At 36.4% G+C, this 24,626-nt stretch overlaps 1 protein-coding gene across 1 annotated transcript in view; it reads left to right on the forward strand.

Annotated features, from left to right (window-relative positions):
• Positions 1 to 24,626, forward strand: part of LOC123667153 (unextended protein-like) — a 51,690-nt gene that overhangs the window by 20,530 nt on the left and 6,534 nt on the right. Inside the window, exons 2-13 of the mRNA XM_045601123.1 lie at positions 4,339 to 4,848; positions 5,978 to 6,080; positions 7,454 to 8,026; positions 9,133 to 9,249; positions 11,399 to 11,570; positions 16,787 to 16,978; positions 17,953 to 18,099; positions 18,362 to 18,502; positions 19,375 to 19,514; positions 22,956 to 23,082; positions 23,684 to 23,813; positions 23,912 to 24,008. Coding sequence (XP_045457079.1) covers positions 4,339 to 4,848; positions 5,978 to 6,080; positions 7,454 to 8,026; positions 9,133 to 9,249; positions 11,399 to 11,570; positions 16,787 to 16,978; positions 17,953 to 18,099; positions 18,362 to 18,502; positions 19,375 to 19,514; positions 22,956 to 23,082; positions 23,684 to 23,813; positions 23,912 to 24,008 — 2,449 coding nt within the window. The remainder of the gene's footprint in view (positions 1 to 4,338; positions 4,849 to 5,977; positions 6,081 to 7,453; positions 8,027 to 9,132; positions 9,250 to 11,398; positions 11,571 to 16,786; positions 16,979 to 17,952; positions 18,100 to 18,361; positions 18,503 to 19,374; positions 19,515 to 22,955; positions 23,083 to 23,683; positions 23,814 to 23,911; positions 24,009 to 24,626) is intronic.

Consider the following 24,626-nt stretch of genomic DNA (forward strand, 5'->3'; position numbering starts at 1 on the left):
AAAAAAAAAAAAAAAAAAATTAAAACTTAAGAAATCTATGGAACTAATATAGTATTTTTTGGTTTAAGGTTTTATAATTGTGGATTTAGGACACTTCTCCGAAACATCTTAATTACTTTGACACACAGTGTTTGGTTAGTTAGAACAACGCGAAGTAATGTGCTAACTACTCTCAAAGGACGCAGTGACAATAATATTTTTATATATAATAACTGTTTAACTGAGCCTACAGACGACAGATTGAAGTTAATAATTACATCCTTTCATTGTAAATTATAATCGTGCTTACGTGCTATAACTTACCTTAGGTTTTTAACCGACTTCCAAAAAAGGAGGAGGTTCTCTATTCGACTGTATTTTTTTTTCTTTTTTTTTTATGTATGTTACATCAGAGCTTTTGACCGGGTGGACCGATTTCGACAAATTTTGTTTTAATCGAAAGGTGGTGTGTGCCAATTGGTCCCATTTAAATTTATTTGAGATCTAACAACTACTTTTCGAGTTATATCTAATAATGCGTTTCTACTTGACGCTTTTTTCGTCGACCTACGTTGTATTATACCGCATAACTTTCTACTACTTAGATGTACCGATTTTGATAATTCTTTTTTTGTTGGAAACAGGATATCCCTAGTTTGGTACCATGATAAGAAAACCATGATTTGATGATGGGATCCCAGAGAAATCGAGGGAAACTCTCGAAAATCCGCAATAACTTTTTACTGGGTATACCGATTTTGATAATTTTTGATTTAATCGAAAGCTGATGTTTATCATGTGGTCACATATAAATTTTATCGAGATCTGATAACTATTTTTTGGGTAATCTTTGATAACGCGTAGTTACTTGACTATTTTCTCGTCGATCTACGTTGTATACTCGTCGATGTAATTGAAGTCGGTTTTTTTTTCGTTTGCGAGCAAACACAATTATTACTTCATTAATTAATAATCGAAGTCTGGACAAGAATTCATTAGGCATATTAGCAGATATGTATGATATATGTATTGTCTTTCATATTTACTGAATCATTACGATTGAACACATTAGAGTACATATTCCTTATACAGAATCTCTCACTAACGATTTTTGCGCTTAGCAACAACTTTTTAGCGTTTTATTTTTATAGATAATTAGCGACCCGCCCCGGCTTTCGACAGGTGCAGTGCTGATACTAGATATAAAATATAAAGTAAATATTTGCAATGTAAGCGCAAAAAAGTGTTTATATACGACATCACATTAGAAACCTCTAAAACTATCAGTGTTCCTCTACTATACCTATTATGCATGTATTATACATATAAACCTTCTTCTGGAATCACTCTATTGACTAAAGAAAACCGTATTAAAATCCGTTGCGTAGTTTTAAAGATCTAAGCATACATTCGACCGTATATATATATATATATATATATATATATATGTTCGTGGATAACTTCGTCGTTTATGAACAGATTTTAATAATTCTTTTTTTGTTGGAAAGAAGATATTAATATAATAAGGGATCTCAGAGAAATCGAGGAAAACTGGAAAATCGGCATAACGTTTTACTGGGTGTACCGATTTTAATGATTTTTAATTTAATCGAAAGCCGATATTCACATTTAAATTTCATCGAGATCTGATTACAACTTTTGGGGTAATCTTTGATTATCCGTATTTACTTGACTATTTTTTCATCTACCTACTACGTTGTATTTCAAATCCAGAGAAAAACAAAAGACCGATCGAAAAAAAAATAATAGACAACCTAAACAAAAGACCGTTCGAAAAAAATCTGCATAAAACCATAATATCATATTAAAATAAAAACATTACTCTCATTAACATCACCTAAATCGGTTAAAAATAATTACAATGTAGTCTAATTGAACCGACCACGTGGACTTGTCTGACAACGTTTCAGCGCCAAGTGCGTCACACATCGTGAATGAAGTAGGACATATGCTGGGGACAGACTAGTGTAATTTAGTTTAACCTTTTTTTTAGAGACCCAACGACAAGGGTTTCAGCGTCACAAACTTGGATTTAACTTTATACAACCTCTCCTTGATGTCTAATAACAGTTTGCTTAAAAACGAAAAAAACTTTGACTTCAATTTATATCGGCAGTGATACAACGTTGGTAGTCGAAAAAATAGGCAATCAAATACGTATCATTAGAGATAAATCCGGGGGATCGCACATGTTACATGATTACATCGCTCGCTTTACACGACCAGTCTGAACCCGACATTACATCTTATGCAACGTTGTCTAACCGCACGTCTGATAAATCGCGTTAAATGTAACATGCACTGAGTTTCCTCCGATTCGACCGCGTAAAATAAAATTGGCATTGTGCCTAAGATTGCGGTGAGGATAAATATTTTAGAATAATTACTATTTCGCATGATGAGTTATCTAACGCGAAGTTATGTAAACGGCAGCGGCCGTATCACGATGATTTTTTAATCGAAATCAAAAAAGGAGGAGGTTACTCAATTCGACTGTATAACATAATATACATTAAAAAAATATATATATATTTTTTAATGTATATTCGGGGATAACTTCGTCGGTTATGAACCGATTTTGATTTTTTTTTTTTTTTGTTGGAAAGGAGATATCCTAAGTGTGGTACCATGATAAGGAAACCAGGATCTGATAATGGGATATCAGAGAAATCGAGGGAAACCCTCGAAAATCCGTATAACTTTTTTACTGGGTGTATCGATTTTGATCATATTTAATTTAATCGAAATCCGATATTTATCATGTAGTCAAATTTAAATTTCATCGAGATCTGATTACAACTTTTGGAGTAATCTTTGATAATGCATATTCACTTGACTATTTTTTCGTCTACTACGTTGTATTACTTGTCGATATAATTGAAGTCGGTTTTTTTTTCGTTTGCAAATACAATTCACGATAAATACCCACTTATACACATATATTTATATTTGCAACTCGTGAATTAATATTTTACTAGCTGACCCAGCCACGCGTTGCTGTGGCTCAGTAATTATAATAGATTGAATCCATTTTTTACTAATTCTTTTCATACGGATTAATATTATTTAAAAAAAAATTAAAAATAGATTCATTCATGTGGGATTAAAATATTTGTAAATTCTATATTCAAACGCGCCATCTATAATTTAGAAATAGAAATACGGCGCAATCTACCAGATCTGAAACCACCATCTATTAGGATTTTATATAACTAACCGATAAATAATAAACATTTAATTTTGCAATAACAAATATTGAGATCAATAGTAGAGATAAAAACTACCCTATCTCCCAAGTTGTCAATTTTGCAGATGTTTGTAAAATTTGATAAAAATTGGTTCAGTAGTTTCGGAGTTTATCGCTAACAAACATCGTGACACGATATATATATATGTATATATATATATATATATATATATATATATATATATATATATATTTAATGTCATCATATATATATATATGATGACATTAAACAGGACCTAAGGGTAGATAAAACCTATCGATATCGTAAATAATATAATCTTCATAAACGACTGATAAAATGGACCCTAAATAAATAAATTATAATTCTCCTAACGCCCGATCTCAACAATCAATAATCCAATTATTTACTAGTGAGTATTTAATATCATCATTACAGCCTATACAGTCCACTGCTGGACATAGGCCTCCACAAGTTTACGCCAAAAATAACGTGAACTCATGTGTTTTGCCCATAGTCACCACGCTGGGCAGGCGGGTTGGTGACCGCAGTACTGGCTTTGTCGCACCGAATACGCTGCTGCCCGTCTTCGGCCTGTGTATTTCAAAGCCAGCAGTTGGATGGTTATCCCGCCATCGGTCGGCTTCTTAAGTTCCAAGGTGGTTGTGGAACCTTGTTATCCCTTAGTCGCCTCTTACGACACCCACGGGAAGAGAGAGGGTGGCTAAATTCTTTAGTGCCGTAGCCACACAGCACTATTTATGAGTATTTAATATGAATTGCATCAAAAATCTGTTGCTGTTCGGTAAAATAAGTTACTCTTACAAAATAGTATTATTAATTTGCTCCTTCATTCTACTTATCAATTAACCAATGTATCATGTGCTTATTGACATATTATAAACTAAACTATTTATAATACTATTTATAATAACTTTGCCCCGCGGCTTTACGCGGATTGATTTAAAGAAAAAGTAGCCTTTAGCCTTCCACGGTACATGGGTTATCCAACGCGAAAAGAATTTTCAATTCGAAGCAATAGTTCATGAAATAATTCTGTTTAAAGAAACAAAGTTTTCAGCTTTTTTTAAAAATAGTATAGATTTACTAATAATAAATATTTTGTCCACAGATTAGAAGTGAATAAAGAAGAAAATAGTTTAAAAGAATCCAGAGAAAGTTGGGTCGATCTGTCCCACGATACCGATGTCAATTATATACAAACGAACCGACCAAGTAGAGATGAAGCGAATGATATCGAAGTATTTAATGATAGCAGATATGTACCTCTAAACACTTTACAATATAGAGATATAACAAAAAATACGTATAAATTTAATGAACTTAATGATATTAATGATATGGGCAATACGGAACTGTTGAACGATAGAAAGAAACGGGAAATTATAAGAGATGTTAATGTAAATGAGAAAGACAAGGATGGAAGTATTGGTAACGATGTGCTTAAGAATGATGGCGATGATATAATCGCTAGTCCACAGATCGGCGATCTCTCCATAGTGAGGAGTACTCAGATACCCATTGATTTAGATGGTATCAGAGTTGAAGATTCAGATAAGGAGCCTAAAATTATCGAGGATGGTATACCGAGTGTTCTAGCGGATAGTAAAGTTGTACTCAGGTTAGTAACTTTAAATTTTATACTAAGAACTGTTACACTTTAAGTTTCCCGTGACTTGGTTCGTATAGCAATTTTTATATTATCCCGTATATTATGATATCGAAGGGAATATATTTTTGTTTTAACCAACATGTTTCGGTGATGCTTCTTTCCTATTGGTCGTCAAATAATCTTATAATGCCTGTAGTCTTCTTCGTTTAATAGGCTATCCAATACCATTTTTTTAATTGGTACTTATACACAATAAAATCAGTAAAATGGAAATAGTACTTTAAATTCAGTCAATCAATCAATCAATCAAAAATAGCTTTATTCAAATAGGCTCCAAGAGCACTTTCGAATCATCATTTTACAAATTAAAACTTTAAAAATAATTTATTATTTTTGTAAAAGTGAAGCTACCACCGATTCGGAATGTAGATTCTGCAGAGAAGGATCGGCAAGAAACTCCGCAGTTACTCTTTTGAAAATAATATATAAACTGTGTTTTAGTACAAAATTAGAGACATGTTGCATGAAATACAGCGTCACTAAGTCCACACATCTTTATCAACTATGTAATCCTGCACCGAGTAATAAAGCTTTATCTATTAATTTTTTTTAAATAAAAACTTTAAATTTATGTTGAGACAATTCCAAAATCGTTTGTGGTATTATACATGCGAATACCGTGACCCAGAAAGGAAACGTTTAGTTGTTTGCTTATTTTGTGTCTAAACTACAGCTCCTATTTGATAGTTATATTATACTAAATAATTTTACAATTGTGTATTTGGTATATGTTTCTTAATTAAATGCTTTTCGTAACTAATCTGCTAATTTATACATTTATATATACTAGTGGTCGCCCAGAGGTTGAAATTCGACCATAATTAAAAATTTATATCAAAGAAAGACAAAAAATAATGGAAATAAAGAACCTTTTTCTAAAAATTTCAATTTGACTACAGACTTTGACAATCAACAAAAGACTATAATATGCGTGTGTGTGTGTGTGTGTGTGTCAAATATTAATTTCATACTCCTCCGTCCGCGCAATTTTCGTAAAAAGGTGTACAAAATTGTTGCTTCACGTTTTATAAAGATGAGTGAAATATGTAACTGTATTGAGTTTCGGTGCTAATTTCAGGCTCTTCGGTCAGGGTCTGAGCGAAAGAACAGTGATAGCCTTCACGCATGACCCTCTGCCCTACGGACAGCCTTGTAAATTCCTTCTGAAGGGCGAGTACATGGTACGTATGTAAAGATATTATTTATTTGAGTCAGTATATTAACAACGGGTTCATTTCATGTGCAAAATAGCCTATAGTTTTAGATTTTTACTTCAATTCGAATTTATTTTATAAGTATGAATATGGAAGAGCGGGACATCCTGACACAGGTAAAACACTTACTTAAAAGGATGTCCCAACAACGGTATAATGTTATGTAAACGTTTTTTCTAAATATATATATATATTTTTTTAATTAGTAGTTCCTGAGATAAGCGCCTTTAAACAGACGAACTTTTCAATTTTTCCTAGAATATATTTTTTCATTTATTTTCTTGCCATTTTTCCAAATACAGTTTAACGTTGCCTCTTCATGTTCTACGTATGAAATAAAAGCTTTTCCGCTAAATTAATCCAATTACACACACGACACGACACATATTGGCCATATAAATGTTTATCGTGGTCTGGGCGTTTGTACTTCTGTATTTTTTTTATGTCACTAGGTCGGCAAACAAGCGTACGGCTCACCTGATGGTAAGCGATTACCGTAGCTTATAGACACCTGCAACACCAGAAGCATCGCAAGCGCGTAGCCGACCCAATCCCCAATCCCCCCAGGAGCTCTGGTCACCTTACTCACCAACAGGAACACAATACTGCTTGAAAACAGTATTATTTAGCTGTGATCTTCTGTAAGGTCGAGGTACTACCCCAGTCGGGCTGCTCCATATTTTGAGTAGAAAATTCCTGCTGTGCCCTACCTTAGTTAAAATTGTATTGTAACAGACACAGTAAACAGTATTGTGGGTTTTCGGACCAGGAGAAAATCGTTGTGAATAAGAAGCGTTTATTTATTTATTTATTATTATTTATTTCATTATTTATGTTGTACATCTGCGTTTCGAATAATAAATTAACACACACACACACACACACACACACACACACACACACACACACACACACACCTACACAGACAGTTTCATTTCAAATCCCACTCGATACAAAACACAAATTGCCCTAATGGATGACATTTAAATGTTAATTAATTAATATTATTATTTTTAATTACATGTTGTGTAAAATTACGATACAAAAGTGGCTTGAAGCTTTATTCATAAAAGTTTTGAATAGAAATCATAAAATAATATAATTAATAAGTAAAAATGTTTCCTGAAAGTTTTTTCTTAAAATAATACAAATAACGTTTTATCTCCGACTTTATTATAAACATTTAACAAAGAACTTTTATTAGTACTAAAGACTTTATTATACTAAAACGATATGATAGAACATCAAACAAAAGATTTTTTAATATGAAAAGTAAATTTATGACCTAAAAAAAAAATCCGTACCATTTGTTCTCGAACTCACTCGAAACTCGTTTTCAGGCAAAGGAAGGATCCATCACTAAAACCTCAGCACTATTCGAAATAACGGCACCATCACCACTAGTAGCATCAAAACTATACATTTGCGCCAAGAATTTAAAACCGGGAATCGAAGACCCTTCGCAGGACGAAGATAAGTATATACACCAGGGCACGGAACACTGGAAGATCTTGGCTACACACAATAAATTACTACCGCTGTGGGTTACGTTGATATTAATCTTAATCTGTCTAACGTTTTCTGCGCTATTTTCCGGCCTAAACCTAGGTCTTATGTCGTTGGATCGGACTGAACTAAAGATTATATCAAACACGGGAACTGAGCAGGAGCGAAAGTACGCAAGGGCAATAATGCCAGTACGAGATCATGGCAACTACTTGCTGTGCAGTATTTTGTTGGGTAACGTGGCTGTGAACTCGACGTTTACGATATTGTTGGACGAATTGACGTCCGGTTTGTTTGCGGTTATATTTTCGACGTTGGCCATCGTACTGTTGGGCGAGATAACGCCGCAAGCGATATGTTCGAGACACGGACTGATGGTAGGGGCGAAGAGCATCATGATTACGAAAGTGAGTAGTATATTACGCAGAGTCCAGTGACTCAGTTTTATACGAATAATCTTTGTGTATAAAATTATTCGATTTTCTGCGTAAATTTGAAGGTAAATTTATAATAAAGAAACTTTCTAAAATTAATAAAAAATAATTTTCTACCGGGTTTATCGATTATGTTGATTCCTTTTACATTCGAATGCTGTCGTTTGTCTTGTGATCCCTTTTTAAATTTGAGCTAGGTCTGTGTACTTATACTTATCAATAGAAATTGAAGTCGGTTTTTTTATTTGCGAATTTGCAAATTCATTGCACATGATTTTGGATGCTTAATCAATTTGATTCATATCAAATGAAGTCGTAAAACTAAAATGACTTGTACATAATTTTATGTGTGTCCCTATTTTAAAAAATAGCGTTCAAATGTTTTTGGTTGAATTGTGCTAAAGTGATTTTGACTATTTTTGAACATTATTTCCTATTATATTTTAACGCAAATTGTAGTAAATAAATTTACGCTTCAGCCTGTAATATCCCACTGCTGGGCATAGGCTTCTTTCCCTATGTAGGAGAAGGATCAAAGTTTGATCCACCACGCTGCTCCAATACGGATTAGCGGATATACCATGAGTAAATCGCTATCAGGTGTACATGATAACAACCGGGACTGGCGCCTTAACGTGCTCTCCGAGGCACGGTGGGGAGACCCACAAGGACTAACAACCGGACCGAAAATTAATGTTTGTATAAACAAATATCCATTACGGAAGCGGAAGTCGAACGCGCCACCGTCGGTGTTTAGGCACTATCGACACTGCACAAGGACCATTACACCAGAGTGGTGTATAATAAATTTATTTATTAATAAATTTATAATTTCATTAGTTTTACTAAATTAATGTATATCAATTTTGAAAAGAAAAGAAAATAAAAAAAATGTTTATTTCGGTACTAGTATTACAAATATTACAATGATAAAGTAACGGAAGAATACGACTTATATCTAAACTACTAGACCCCGACCCCCTGTTAGAATGCAGCGCTGTTCTTCCATAAAGAATTTATTAAAATTTAACTTATATGTATTGCAGAAAAATTAAAATTATTAAAAAAAAATATTCCAGGCTGTGATGGCTCTGACCGCGCCGTTAGCGTTTCCAGTTAGCAAGCTGCTCGACTACTTTCTGGGTGAGGAGATAGGAAACGTGTACAATAGAGAAAGGCTGAAGGAACTCGTGAAGGTAATTATCATTTTTTATCACAATGTATAAAATAACTCGATGTTACTGAAATAAATATTTTTTTCTTTTTTTCGTTTATTTTAAAATGATGGTAAGCGCTTACCATAGCCTATGGACGTATGTGACAAGAGGAGAATTGCAAGCGCGTTGCCGATCCTACCCCATTTTTCTCCCCAGGAGTTCTAGCCACCTTACCACAGGAATACAAAATTACTAATGAGCAGTGCTACTTGTATTTCATCATTTCAGCCTATCACAGTCCACTGCTGGACATAGGCCTCCACAAGTTCATGCCAAAAATGGTGTGAACTTATGTGTGTTAGAGTCCCATAGTCACCACGCTGGGGTTGGTGACCGCAGGGCTGGCTTTGTCGCACCGAAGACGCTGCTGCCCGCTATCAGCCTGTGTATTTCAAAGCCAGCAGTTGGATGGTCATCCCGCCATCAGTCGTATTTATAAATTCCAAGGTGGTAGTGGAACCTTGTTATCCCTTAGTCGCCTCTTACGACACCCACGGAAAGAGAGGGGGTGGCTATATTTATGCCGTAACCACACAGCAGTATAAATTTAAATTTTTTACTTGTATTTGATCTATTTCAATTTGGACATAATTTTGATAATAATAAATGGGGTGACGGACATTGGATGGATAAGTTCATAGATTGATTGGTACGCTACCAATCGTACGAGAGCTTGGACCACCTTACAGAGGAACGTGACACTGATTTGAGAGCAGTATTGTTTAGCTGTGATCTTCTATCGGGTCGAGGTACATGTCCTTAAGTACAGAACTTAAATGGCAAAAGTTTTTGAAGACACACTTCTAGTAGCGCGTTAGGGAAAAATGATGCCTTCTGTCGGGTCGATGTACATGTCCTGAAGTACAAAACTTAAATGGCAAAAGTTTTTGAAGTCACACTTCTAGTAGCGCGTTAGGGAAAAATGATGGGAGTAAATTTTTACGATTAGCCCGCACACCGTCACTAAAACACGACACCCTGAAGTTAGCTAGTCAACGAAGAAGAAGTTAGCAACGTGCGGTTAGCTAGCTAATGAAGTATTACTTCTTACGTGCGTACATAAGTACACACACGTTTTTTTTTTTCTTTCACTCCTTTTTGGTGTCTAAAATTTGGTAATATTACCACGATATGACGGCGAAGAATGCCTTTAAATAATTATGTTTAAAATGTTTAATGTTAGTACTTGGCACTCGTAACTACTAAATGTTCCTGTCCTTTCCTAATGTATTCTTAGACACAACGGAAACAACGCAGGTGTGCGTCTAAGATAATTATGTAAATAATTCTTAATTATTGTGTCGGCAAAGTGTGTAAACCAGACATTCTATAAAACGCCTAGCTTGTTTAGGGCTCGTCCATAATATATGTTAGCAAATATGGGTACTAAAAGTTTTTTAAATAATTTGCGGAAAACCGGGATGTCTGGCGTGAACTTAGGCAGGCCTTTGTCCAGCAGTGGACTGCAATAGGCTGAAGTGTCTATGTTTGTGTCAATGTCTTGAAGTGATAAATACACTGTATTACGAACCGGTTACGTTATTTCAGTTACCGTCCATAATGGCAATCAGGCTCATGGAATCACTTTTCTGTACAAGCAGCTTAATCGTGTGATTGACTGTCAATCCTTCTTAAATCAAATTAATTTGAGTGTAGCCTGAATATCGTCTAGGGCTGGTTTTTATAGTGTATAAACCATTTCAATTCAAAAACGACTTAACTCCTAAGATCTTCATCAGAATATCGAAATTGGTACGCCCTAGTAAAGGCTTATGCGGTAACACACGTTAAAAATACAGCCGAATTGAGAATCTTCTTTCTATTTAAGTCGCTTAAAAAAAATAAAGATACAAATAATTTTTAATCCATACTTGTCTGAACAGTTTAGACATTGTATAGATCGCCGGATTGTACACTTTACTGGTAACATACATAAGTACGTACCAGATAGGTATTATGAACTTGTTTTGTACGAACAATATCTTAAACCTGAGTCATCAAATCATATTTCTTTTGTAAAGAAGCCATTACTTAATAAATACTTATGGATATGATAAAAATATTTATCAGATAGTGAAGTCAACTGACGAAACAGGCCTTTAATATAACCCCCCCCCCCTCTACCCAGGTGACGACAGGCGTAAACGACCTGGACAAGGACGAGGTGAACATAATATCCGGAGCGCTGGAGCTCCGCAAGAAGACGGTCTCCGACGTGATGACGAAGCTCGAGGATGTGTTCATGCTGCCCATCACCTCGGTGCTGGACTTCGAGACCATGTCGGAGATCATCAAGTCTGGTGAGTTGGGGATTGAGGGTCTTATTTTTCTTTATTAGTTTATTGGACCTAAGGAAATATTTTATAATTTTTGCTTAAAACTCTCAAAGCGTTTTTATCATGGACACCTGATAGCGATCGTTACTCATAGTAGGGAATATATCCGCCAACCCGCATTGGAACAGCGTGGTGCATTAAGCTCTGATCTTTCTCCTACATGGGGAAAGAGGCCTATGCGCAGTAGTGGGATAATATAGGCTGAAGCGAAAGCGTTTTTAATCCTAAGCCAAGAAGGAGGGGTTTAGACGTGTCTGTGTTTCTGTCTGTGGCATTGATACAAACGAAGAAATACAAATTAACTTTAGACCACACGACTGAAGTAAAACTTCTTTAGCAATAAACCTGAACTTTGTCTTAGATATACGAAACGTAACTGTCTATGAGAGAAAGAGAAAAAAAATGTATGCTCGCATCTCTCTCTTGCTCCGTCCACCTCGCCCGATCACATTTTTTGTTACGCTCCCGTCACGCATTCACCAGCTTACTCTCCAGTCAAGCGTGCGTAAAAAAGATGTAGAACAATAGTATGTGAAAAATTCAAAGGCGCCTTTTTTCGAAAACTACTGGCCGTTCGATGGAAATATTTTGAAGGGTATAAACACCATAAAGTCAGCTTCCCATCTCATCCATTGTGATATCACTGTACTGATGAAGTTTATATTTTAAATATTTCCACTCGAGCCATGTCATAAACCCATGAATCAATGGTGGTATAATATTGGCTCGCAGCTGGGCGCCGTCCAAGGCAATAACGTAAACAATTTTCTATATATAGCCGTCTTGTGTAATGATATAAAATTTGATGCCAATTTTATTATGGAACTGTACATCTCTGCTCTCGTGGTTTTACTTGTGAACACGCCTTTATTAACCTGACTGCCTGTAATCATGTATGTATGTATATGCAATGGAGCTTTTAAACCTTAGTTTCAACAATATTTATCCGACTTAAAAAAATAGGAGGTACTCAATCCGTCGTATTTTTTGTGTGTTACTTCATAAATTTTAATGAACGATGATTCTGCTTGTCGTGTGATTTCATTTAAATTTAATCGAGATTCGACGAGTACTTTTTGAGTTTATTTTATTTTATTTTCAAATTTCGAAAACTTACAGCTAAATTACAATAAAAAAAAAAAAAAAACAGTGATTTACGGCCAATGACAAGTTTTCACAAAATAGTATTAATGGATATATGGAATAAAATTAATTTAGTATAAGATCGAAAACAATAATTATCCAAATAATTCTAAACAAAAGCCGAGAACACACCACTTTTGAAATAAATAGACTAGCTTTGACGTGGGAAAAAATCGTTACGCATCGCTCTTTTTAGTGCTAAAGAGATCAACATCGACCCTCAGGCACACCGCATTGAACATACAACAAGTTATACGTTATCCCTAATAGTGCGTATTTGCTCATCTATTTTTTAACCGACTCCAAAAAATAGAGGAGGTTACTCAATTCGACCGTATATATATTATGTATGTTCGGCGATAACTCCGTCGTTTATGAACCGATTTTGATAATTCTTTTTTTATTAGATAGGAGATATCTCTAGTTTGGTACCATGATAAGGAAACCAGGATCTGATTATGGGATCCCAGAGAAATCGAGGGACACTCTCGAAAAGCCGCATAACTTTTTACTGGGTGTACCGATTTTGATGATTTTTAATTTAATCGGAAGCCGATGTTTACCATTTGGTCACATTTAAATACCATCGAGATCTGATTACAACTTTTGGAGTAATATTTGGTAATACGTATTTACTTGACTATTTTTTCGTCTACTTAAGTTATTACTTGTCGATATAATTGAAGTCGGTTTTTCCTCGTTTGCCTGCATACACAATTATTCGTATACGTTGTAACTTACTACTACTTACTTGTACTGGTCGATGTAATTGAAGTCGATTTATTCAGGGTAATCTTATTTACTTGTATTAATTTCCCGCGTGCTACAAAAACTTAAGATATATTATATCCTAAATATATATCTATATATGTACATAAATATACAAAAATGTTTCCCCGAAGTTTAGGTACGTGGTAACTTCCAAACAATACCACCGAATTGTATAATTCTTTTTGAATTGAAACTTCTCTAGAATCGATGTGATTTGCAACTCGATGAAACGTAAATGCGTCACGATAAAGAAGCAATCACATATAGCCATCTCACTCTCGTACGGTATTTTTCAGAAGTTTCACTTCTGCCGTGTGTGAATTGTATACACACACTTCACAAGCTCAGAGCCGTGTCAGTTTGTAATAAATCTGTAAATTATAATTCATCGCTTCAGCCCGTAATATCCCACTACTGGGCATACTATACATGGCCTCTTTCCCCATGTAGGAGAAGAATCAGAGCTTAATCCACCACGCTGCTCCAATGCGGGTTAGCAGATATATTCCCTACTATGAGTAACGATCGCTACCAGGTGTACACATTATTTATTTTATACTTTATTGTACACCACAAATATATTACAAAAAAAGCATAAAGATAGTTACAGACAGTGAAGTACAATGGGCGGACTTATGGCTAATTAGCCATTTCTTCCAGACAACCCATACATAGAAAGGAAACTTATTATCTAAATTGGGTAGGTGATGTAGATGTATAATAAACTTACATACAAATGTCTACATTCAAATACTTATAATAAAATAAAGAATTTATTATTATCATTAGCACTATCATAAAAAATACATAAATAAATAAAAAGAAGAATAAAGTAATAAGTGAAATGATATAAATACAAATATACATATATTATAAACAAAATGAGAAGAGAAAAAAAAAAAGAAAAGAGATTGCACCATATATACACTAAATCGTCTCCGTCTTAAGATAATAATCCTTAACGTTTTTTTTAAAAGTTAACAGTGATTTAGCCTCCCTTATGGCTAAGGGCAGACTATTCCACAATTTAATAGCCTGAACAGTAAAAGACTGACTAAAGTACTTGGACTTATGTACGGGTAGCTTCAGCATAAGTCTTCGAGATGTTCTTAATTCTGAAGCTTCGCCGAGATATATAAATTTATCTTTTAAATAAGAAGGAGAATTTGGATTAAATAGCACACAGTACAACAGAGAAAGAATATGTAGGTTCCGGCGAAGGCGTATAGGAAGCCACTTGAGCTTGGAACGAAACTCCGAAACATGGTCAAATTTACGTAGGCAAAATATGAACCGAATGGCAAGATTTTGAAGTCGCTCAAGCCTATTAAGTTGGTCCTCGGTCAAATTAGTGTAGCTCGCATCTGCATAATCTAGAATGGATAAGAGAAGAGAGTTTGCTAACATAATTTTTGTAGGGATTGGCAGAACGGATTTAAGGCGACGTAACGAACTCAGTGTCGCAAAAGTTTTCTTAGTAATTTAGACCTTTAAATGATCCGACCATGACAGCGTCTTGTCTAAGTGAATGCCGAGATCTCTGACAGTGGAGCAGTAAGGCAAGCTAGTATCATTATAGGTAATAGGTGGTAAATTATTTATTTTTGCGATCATGCCAGGACTGCCTATAACAATGACTTCCGACTTGCCAGGGTTGATACTAAGCTCATATCGCTTGCTCCAATCAGAAATTTTTTTAAGGCCCATATTAATTAAGTTGATTGCACTCACAACATCCTCAGGCGTGGAATGGCGATAAATCTGAATATCGTCTGCATACATGTGGTAGTGAGAAGAAATATAGTGAGTAATTGAATTAATAAAAATTGAAAAAAGCAAAGGAGATAAAACGCCGCCTTGAGGTACCCCAGATTGGACGTCGCACCATGAGGAGAAAGCCTCATCAAGACATATGCGTTGACGACGCCCCCTGAGATAACTCAGAAACCAATCTGTCACCGATGGAGATATGTTGAAGGAACGCAACACACTCAGTAGGATGTCATAATCAACACAATTGAATGCATTACTGAAATCAAGTAGAGTCAAAATTGTGAGTTGTTTATTGTCCATAGCTAATCGAATATCATCAGTAACTTTGACTAGAGCTGAAACCGTACTATGACCTTTGCGGAAGCCAGATTGGAGAGGACTGAGAAGCAAGTTTTTGTTGAGGAAAAGGTTTAACTGGTGAAAAACTAGCTTTTCGAGAATTTTTGAAAGGAAAGGGAGGATGGAGATTGGTCGGAAGTCACAAAGCTTGGAAGCATTAGCTTTTTTAGGAAGCGGGATAATTTGAGCCTCCTTCCACGCGTCAGGGAATTTACAACTAGTGATAGAATAATTTAGAATGTGAACTAGAACGGGAATAATAATATTTAGGATAGGAATGATCATATTACGGCTTATATAGTCGGTACTAACAGCATTCGAAGCCACGGACAATACGCTCCTTCTAACATCACATTCGGTAAAAGAAGAGAAGGTAAACGGTGAAAAATTAAAAGTTGGAAGCGAAGAAAGAAAATTTAGCGTTCGTTGTTTTTCAGTATTATCGAGTAAAGTAGAAGAGGAAAAATATTTAAAAGTTCAATGTCGATATTAATAGAAGTTTTACGAGATGCTTTACCAACTCCAAGTGTTTCGAGAAATTTCCAAGTCTTACCAGGGTCGCCGTTTTCGACTGATTTTTGGATGTAACGTCGTTGAGCGTCCCTACAACATGCATTGCAGCGATTTCGAATTTTTCTATAAATTTCGCGGTTATGTTCAGTGTCATTGGACTTGAATCGAGATTTGGCTTTGTTCTTTTTATTAATTAGCTCCTTTAGATCTTCAGATAACCAAGGAGCTGGAAGGTGCTTAAATTTAATCGGCCTAATTGGCGCGTGGATGTTGAATGAGCTGCGTATTAAATAAGTCCACTTTCTTGTCTATAGTGTCAGCGTCAAAAACTGATGACCAATCTATGTGACAAGCATCGTCGCAGAGTTTACTTCTATCCATTCCCCCAAAGTTACGTCGCAGAAGTGTTTTACATACATATATATAATTATAATTGGCAGTCGTTAATTTCTTTAAATTGTAGTAACATATTTTGAAAATAAATATTGAGGGTAGTCTATAAAATTAATAATATATTAACAATAAACTTTTTTTTTGTACCACTATGTTTTTTTTTTACTATGTGAATGTGTTTTACTATGTCTTATGCAATCAAGTAATAGTAAATAAATAAACTAAAAACACATGAAATTGCCTCCCAGGCTACTCCCGCATCCCGGTGTACGAGGGGAACCGCGGCAACATAGTGACGGTGCTGTTCATCAAGGACCTGGCCTTCGTGGACCCCGACGACAACACGCCGCTGCGCACGCTCTGCCAGTACTACCAGAACCCCTGCAACTTCGTCTTCGAGGACGTCACCCTCGACGTCATGTTCAAGCAGTTTAAAGAAGGTGGGTGTTTTGAGGAAGGTATGTTGTTTAGGTCTGGTTTTTACTCAAAAAGTGAAAAACAAGCGTACGGTCCGTCTGGTGGTAAGCCGATGTTCTGGCGGCATGTTGATGCCATAGTGTTTAGACGCCAGTAACACCAGAAGAATTGCAAGTATGTTGCTAACCTTTTTCTCGACCCTCCCCAGGAGCTCCTAGCTGCTACTACTAGTACTGGATAGTACTGCTATTTGTCTGTGATCTTCTTTAAGGTTGAAGTTTTTCTCCAGTTTGGACTTTGGCCACTCCAAATTTTATACAAGATATTTCGTGCTGGACCCTACCTCAATAAAAATTGCATGTGTTTATTAAAAAGACAATATCAAATCATCAGCGTATTTTAAGTTTGAATAAAGACAATAATTCTAGCACCTGATAAAATATTCCCCAGTTTAAAGAACTGCCAAAAAAATATTTTGTTAGGCACTTAAAGATACAGTCAAATAAATGAAAGTAGATCACATCATCACATCACATCACTTTAGCCTATCGCAGTCCACTGCTGGACATAGGCTTCCAGTGAACTCATGTGTTTTGCCCATAGTCACCACGCTGGGCAGGCGGGTTTGTGACCGCAGGGCTGGCTTTGTCGCACCGAAGACGCTGCTGCCCGTCTTTGGTCTGTGTATTTCAAAGCTAGCAATTGGCTGGTTATCCCGCCATCGGTTGGCTTTATAAGTTCCAAGGTGGTAAAGAAACTGTGTTATCTCTTAGTCGCCTCTTACGACACCCGTGGGCAGGAAGGGGGTGGCTATATTCCTTACTGCTGTAGCCACACAGCAGGTAGATATTGATTATAAATATACGTCTTTCACGGCGTAACGTATCAATATCATTGTACTGATTTTTTTGCTGTAATTATCCATTAAAATCCCTATTTAAACCCCCATACACGCCCTTCTATGTGTCCACCCCATAAATGTTGTTGTAACGTGCAGGTAATAAGGGCCACATGGCGTTCGTCCACCGCATCAACAACGAAGGCGAGGGGGACCCCTTCTACGAGACCATGGGGCTGGTGACCCTCGAGGATGTCATCGAGGAGATGATCCAAGCGGAGATCGTGGACGAGACCGACGTCTTCAGTGAGTACTCCATACTACTAAACCACGATTTACTAAAAATGTACCGAAATATTCAACAAATCAGCTAACAGTCACTTGGGTCTATTGTTGATATTCGTATTGACATGAATTTTGAAGCACATATTATTTAATTTTGCTGTTTATTTTTTGTTTGTTTCAATCACCCCGGTTCAAGATAAACAGCTAATTAAAATTGTTAACGCAGTCCAAATCGGTAGCCACTTTATTTGGGTAAATAAAATGAGTTTTCCTTAATTTCCAGTGGACAATCGTACGAAGCGTCGGCGGAATCGTCCCCAGAACAAGTTGCAGGACTTCGCGGCGTTCGCTGAGAGACATGAGAATCAACGCATCCACATATCTCCACAGCTCACGCTGGCCACCTTCCAGTTTCTCAGCACCAGTACGTAGGGGGGGGGGGGTGATAACACCATTCATATTTTTCTTCTCTTATTTATTATTCAAGTGTTACTTATAACACAAGCATTAAGTTGCTTATCACATGAACAGACGGCCGTGTGTGTATGTTATAAGATATTTATATATTTATTTATTTACGCTTCAGGCTGTGATATCTCACTGCTGGGCATGGCCCACTTTCCTAATGTAAGAAAAGGATCAGAGTTTAATCCACCACGCTGCTCAACTGCGGGTTGGCGGATATTATCCCTACTATGAGTAACGATCGCTATCAGGCGTACGTGATAACAACCGGGACCGACGACTGACGTGCTCTCCGAGGCACGGTGGGGACCCTCGAGTACTAATAACTAGACCGGAAATAAATATTTGTATAAACACAAATATCAACTCCGAGTGGGAATCGAACCCGAGATCGACGGTGTTTAGGCGTCGTCGGTAAAATATATTTATTTATTAAAATTATCTTTGTCATTGGGGGGAGAGGAACTGATATTCTGGTTTGACTGTTACTTCTATATATATTCTTCCCCAGTCGTGGACTGGTACTGAGAAAACCCGAGTCCCGAGGGATCGTATCGCTTTTTCAGGATTTGGCATAAACGAAAACTGCAAAGATTTATAAAGTAATTTAGCCGTGAGCGTCTGCGATATCCAGTTCATTTAAGAAATATAGTCTCCTGTCTAAAATATTTTTGAAATCCCTGTGTAGACTATGTTATGTTATTTCTATGTTTGTTCCATCTAGGTATCAAAGTTCATTACAATTAGCTGAGAAGTTTCTGCGTTAAAGCGTAAATCCCCACAAACTTACACACTAATATGATTTTTTGCTATAGTATTCACATTTTGCAGGCGTGGACGCTTTCAAGCCAGAGTCGGTATCAGAGACGGTCCTCCGTAGGCTGTTAAGGCAAGACGTCATACACTACATCAAGATCAAGGGCAAAAGTAAGAAGGAGCTCAGCACATACGTCTACCAGCAAGGAAAGGCGGTAATACAGCCTATACTCTTTTCGAAATGTCTACCGCTGTTGGGTCATTTTGCCTTTTGAACGTCACGGACTAAAAAGGCCGTATACTTAGACACCGGCTGACAAATCGACACCAGCAATTTATACTAAGCTAACTCTTAAAAGTGAACTTTACAATAGAGGCTTATAAAAGGGAAAAACGTGAAAACCTTTTATATTAATTAAGAAACTTATTTGAAATTTGGTATTTCAATAGTTAATTTATTCATTGCAATTGCACAATATTTTCATTACATATAAAAACACATTTTATCAAGTTACCATTAAAAAAACCAACATATCGAAAAGTCGAGTTGGCGTAGTATAAATTTTTGGTGTCGAAATGTTCCCTATAGCTAAATAAATTATCAACTAACTTATTTTATAGAACTATATGGTAGTAAATAAGCGTCCTTGATGGTAAGCGGTCACCGTAGCCTATGAATGCAACACCAGGACCATCTTTCCTAAACACTCTGGTCCCTTACTCACCATAGGAACCCAGCACTATTTGAGAGCGGTACCTCGTATTATTTAGCTGTGATCTTCTGTTAAGCTTAAGTTTTTTTTTTTATGTCACTAGGTCAGCAAACAAGCGTACGGCTCACCGGATGGTAAGCGATTACCGTAGCTTATACACCTGCAACACCAGAAGCATCGCAAGCGCGTTGCCGACCCAATCCCCAATCCCCCCAGGAGCTCTGGTCACCTTACTCACCAACAGGAACACAATACTGCTTGAAAACAGTATTATTTTGCTGTGATCTTCTGTAAGGTCGAGGTACTACCCCAGTTGGGCTGCTCCATATTTTGAGCAGGAAATTCCTGCTGTGCCCTACCTCAGTTAGCAGCTTAAGTACTTTCCCAGTCTAGTTCCAGCTCCATATTTTGAGAAAAATATCTCCAACTGAGACCGACCGTATATGCATATATGTTACTAGCTTTGCGCGCGACTTCGCCCGCGTAGAATTTAACAAAAAGTTATTGTTCAGTTCGCAGTTATAAAATGAATAAATTTCTAAAATAAAAGTAGTCCTTATTACATCAGCTATCTGCCAGTGAAAGTCCCGTCAAAATCGTGTATAATCAAATTATTATCATTCACAGTATCTATACGGATATCGCGGTCAAAGTCATCAAATATAATCTTTTTAGTTTTTTCAACCACTTTCATCCAGTCATCTCTTGTGACTTTTTCGCGTGCTTCTTTTAAAAGCATCTTCATCTTTTTCAAAATCAAAGTAGTAAGTAATTTTATTTTCAGTGTTTTTTTTTTAAATTAATCTGTCTGATATTATGACACTACTATTTTCTTAAGTTTTGTTTGAACGTACCAGGTTTATTATATTATTAACTAACTATTATATATTATAAAATTATAACGTTTTATTTTATGTCATACTGAAAGATTATATTAAGACTAGCTGTGCCCGCGGCTTCGCCCGCGTTGAAATCAGTGTGTCACAAAGTTTTCCCGGCACTCTTCCAGTTAAACTCTCAATATAATCGGCTTAGCCGTTCCGTAAACGTTCCTCTTGAACCGCATGAAAATCCGTTCAGTAGATTTTGAGGAAATCGATCACATACACTTTTGGGGACTTTGTTTTATAATACACTAACTGTTGCCCGCGACTACATCCGCGTGGTTATGAAAATATGCATTACTATTAAGATGTTTAACGCATTTTTTTTTATTTCAGTCACTTGAAATGCTTAACCCCCCCCCCTCTAATAATTAAACCCCCTAAGCGGTGGAATATCGTTAAATCTCTCTACTCTACTACTATTATCTACTAACTATAATCTACGGATGGATCTTCCAGCTGTTTTTGGGTTCTCGTGATGAGTGAGTCAGTGACCTTTCTCTTATATATATATAGATTACGATGTATTATTTGGACACCTCCTCACCATCTATAGGGCATATATTTTAAATTTCAAGTCTCTTACTTCAAAGACATAGAACTTTCATACAAATTTCCAACCCCCGTTTTATCCCCTTAGGGGTCGAGTTTCGTAAAATTTGTGCTTAGCGGATGTTTACGCTCTATAAGGAACCTACCTATCAAATGTCAAATTTGTAGCTGTTATAGTTTCGGGGATTTCGTGATGAATGAGTCAATGTACCATCCCCCGTTTTAACCCCGAAAGGGAGTTGATTTCTAAAGATACATTGTTTAGAGACCTCTTCACCATCTATGGAGCATACATTTTAAATTTCAAGTCTCTTACTTCAAAATCATAGGACGTTCATACAAACTTGCAACCCCCATTTCACCCCCTTAGGGGTCGAGTTTCGTAAAATTTGTTCTTAGCAGATGTTTAAGCCCTATAAGAAACCTACCTATCAAATGTCAAATTTGTAGCTGTTATAGTTTCGGAGATTTCGTGATGAATGAGTCAATCTACCATCCCCCGTGTTAACCCCAAAAAGGAGTTGATTTCTAAAGATACATTGTTTGGACACCTCCTCACCATCTATAGAGCATACATTTTAAACTTCAAGTCGTTTACTTCAAAAACATAGGACTTTCATACAAACTTCCAACCCCCGTTTTACTCCCTTAGGGGTCGAGTTTCGTAAAATCCGTTCTTAGCGGGTGTCTACGCCCTATAAGAAACCAACCTGCCAAAAGTCAAATTTATAGCTGTTATAGTTTTGAAAATTTCGTGATCAGTGAGTCAACCTACGAACCCCCGTTTTAACCCCAAAAAGGAGTTGATTTCTAAATATACATTATTTGGACACCTCCTCACCATCTATAGAATATACATTTTAAATTTCAAGTAGCTTACTTCAAAAACATAGGACTTTCATACAAACTTCCAACCCCCGTTTTACTCCCTTAGGGGTCGAGTTTCGTAAAATCCGTTCTTAGCGGATGTCTGCGATCTATAAGGAGCCTACCTGCTAAATTTCAAGTTTGTAAGTGTTATAGTTTTGGAGATTTCGTGATGAGTGAGTCAACCTACCATCCCCCGATTCAACCCCAAAAGGGAGTTGATTTCTAAATATATATTATTTGAACACCTTCTCATCATCTATGAGCATACATTTTAAATTTCAAGTCTCTTACTTCAAAATCATAGGACGTTCATACGAACTTGCAACCACCATTTCACCCCCTTAGGGGTCGAGTTTCGTAAAATCCGTTCTTAGCGGATGCCTGCGTCCTATAAGGAGCCTACCTGCCAAATTTCAAGTTCGTAGGTGTTATAGTTTCGGAGATTTCGTGATGAATGACCTTTCGCGTTTATATATATTATAGATTACAAAAATATTCGATTACAATTACCTCGTTATTTTGTCACATCGCTACAAAAACAAACAATTGACATAACCTTGAAACAGTTCCGTTTGACGTGGTTTGATTTTTAAAAGTTACTGTTTTTATATTTGTTAATTAAGTCCCCCCTCCCCAGGTGGACTACTTCGTGCTGGTGCTGGAGGGGCGCGTGGAGGTGACGGTGGGTCGCGAGAACCTGGTCTTCGAGGCGGGGCCCTTCACCTACTTCGGGGTGCAGGCCCTGGCGCAGAACCTCGGAGTTGGTGAGTGGACGGCCATAACCCTTTCTATTTTTAAATCGGTCAAGTTGTTTCGGTGACTTAATAGTACTTCACTCAGTTTCTTTTCTGGTATGACTCCCAACTTAAAACTTCTTTAGAATCTTTGTGATTTGAAACTCGAGGAATGAAAATATATGGCTAGACTGAAGTTACTTGTAAGTAAGAATGGGGGAAACAGATCTGTGGCTACCAGCTTTCCTAGTGTAATTATCGGAAACCGACAAAAATGTACTTCGGCTGTGCAATGTACAGTTAATGTTTAAGAGATAGAAAGATATATAAGTTGTCTGCTTAGTATGTATTTATAGCTGAGTAATAATAACAATAATAATCACTAGTGTTTGGTTGATGGTATTTAGGGAAAAGATGTATTTGTGGTGTATTATGTATATTAGATACCTACCGTTTCTTTTCCTTGATGTGCATTTTTTACTATTATAAAATTGTAATCTGGAGTTGACGGTGTTGGTGTCACGATTAATAATGTTTGTATTGTAAGTGTGTTATGTAAAACATTATTGTGAACACTGTTTGTTAACTTAAATAAATAAAAAAATAAAAAGAACCGCGTGCCCGTGTCCAGCGGAGTCCCCCACGGCGTCGGCGATGGGCTCGCTCCAGAACATCTCCATGGAGGCCATGCTGCGGCCCACCTTCGTGCCCGACTACTCCGTGCGCGCCGTGGCCGACCTCTACTACCTCGCCGTGCGCAGGTGCGTCTCTGTAGCTGTGTGTCACATTTACGTAACAATAAAGTATATAGTAGTATTAGCATATGTATAAAAAAAGTATATTCCTAATTATTCACCAGGTCCCTGTACCTAGCGGCTAAGAGGGCCACCCTCATGGAGAAGGGGGCGCTGTCGAAGGGCGCCACGAACGAACAGTTCGACACAGAAGTCGATAAGGTAGGAAAGGAGAAATAATAAGAAATGAAAAATAAATTGTTCCATTTTCCAAACATCTGCTTAAAGTGTATGTCACCATCTCAAGCATCGTTTGGTAACTTTCCTCAAATAATGTAATATTTACTAGTGTAATACAAAATGTAAGAAGGTTTCTTTATTTAGGTGTTTGTTACTATGCAATGTGTGGATATAAACACGGTTTCTTTACCCAAAAAATAGAATAATTTTCATCAAATTACATTCGAAATTAAACGGTTCGTCTTAAAGAACAATGGCGAAAAAGTTGTTGATAGAATTCCTAAGCGTCTATAAATGTCTTAATGTCAAATGTCAATAAAATAATTTCTTACGTTTTTTCAATATATTTTTAAGATCTGTGTAAGTCTAGGAAAAATATCATTTTTAATGAAAAGAACATTTGATTATTGTAAAAATGATTTGACATGTCATTGGAATATGAGGTACCTAGCGATAGTTCCGTTGAATGTTGCCACATGGTAATAAATCTTCTCTTAGTAACATAAATGAACTTTTTGCCTTTAAATAAATAATACACTTTACACGTATTATATTGCATCAAGTTACACGATTTATATTGTATAAACCCGAAACATTGTT

This window comes from Melitaea cinxia, chromosome 27, assembly GCF_905220565.1.
Source record: "Melitaea cinxia chromosome 27, ilMelCinx1.1, whole genome shotgun sequence".
NCBI lineage: Eukaryota > Metazoa > Arthropoda > Insecta > Lepidoptera > Nymphalidae > Melitaea > Melitaea cinxia.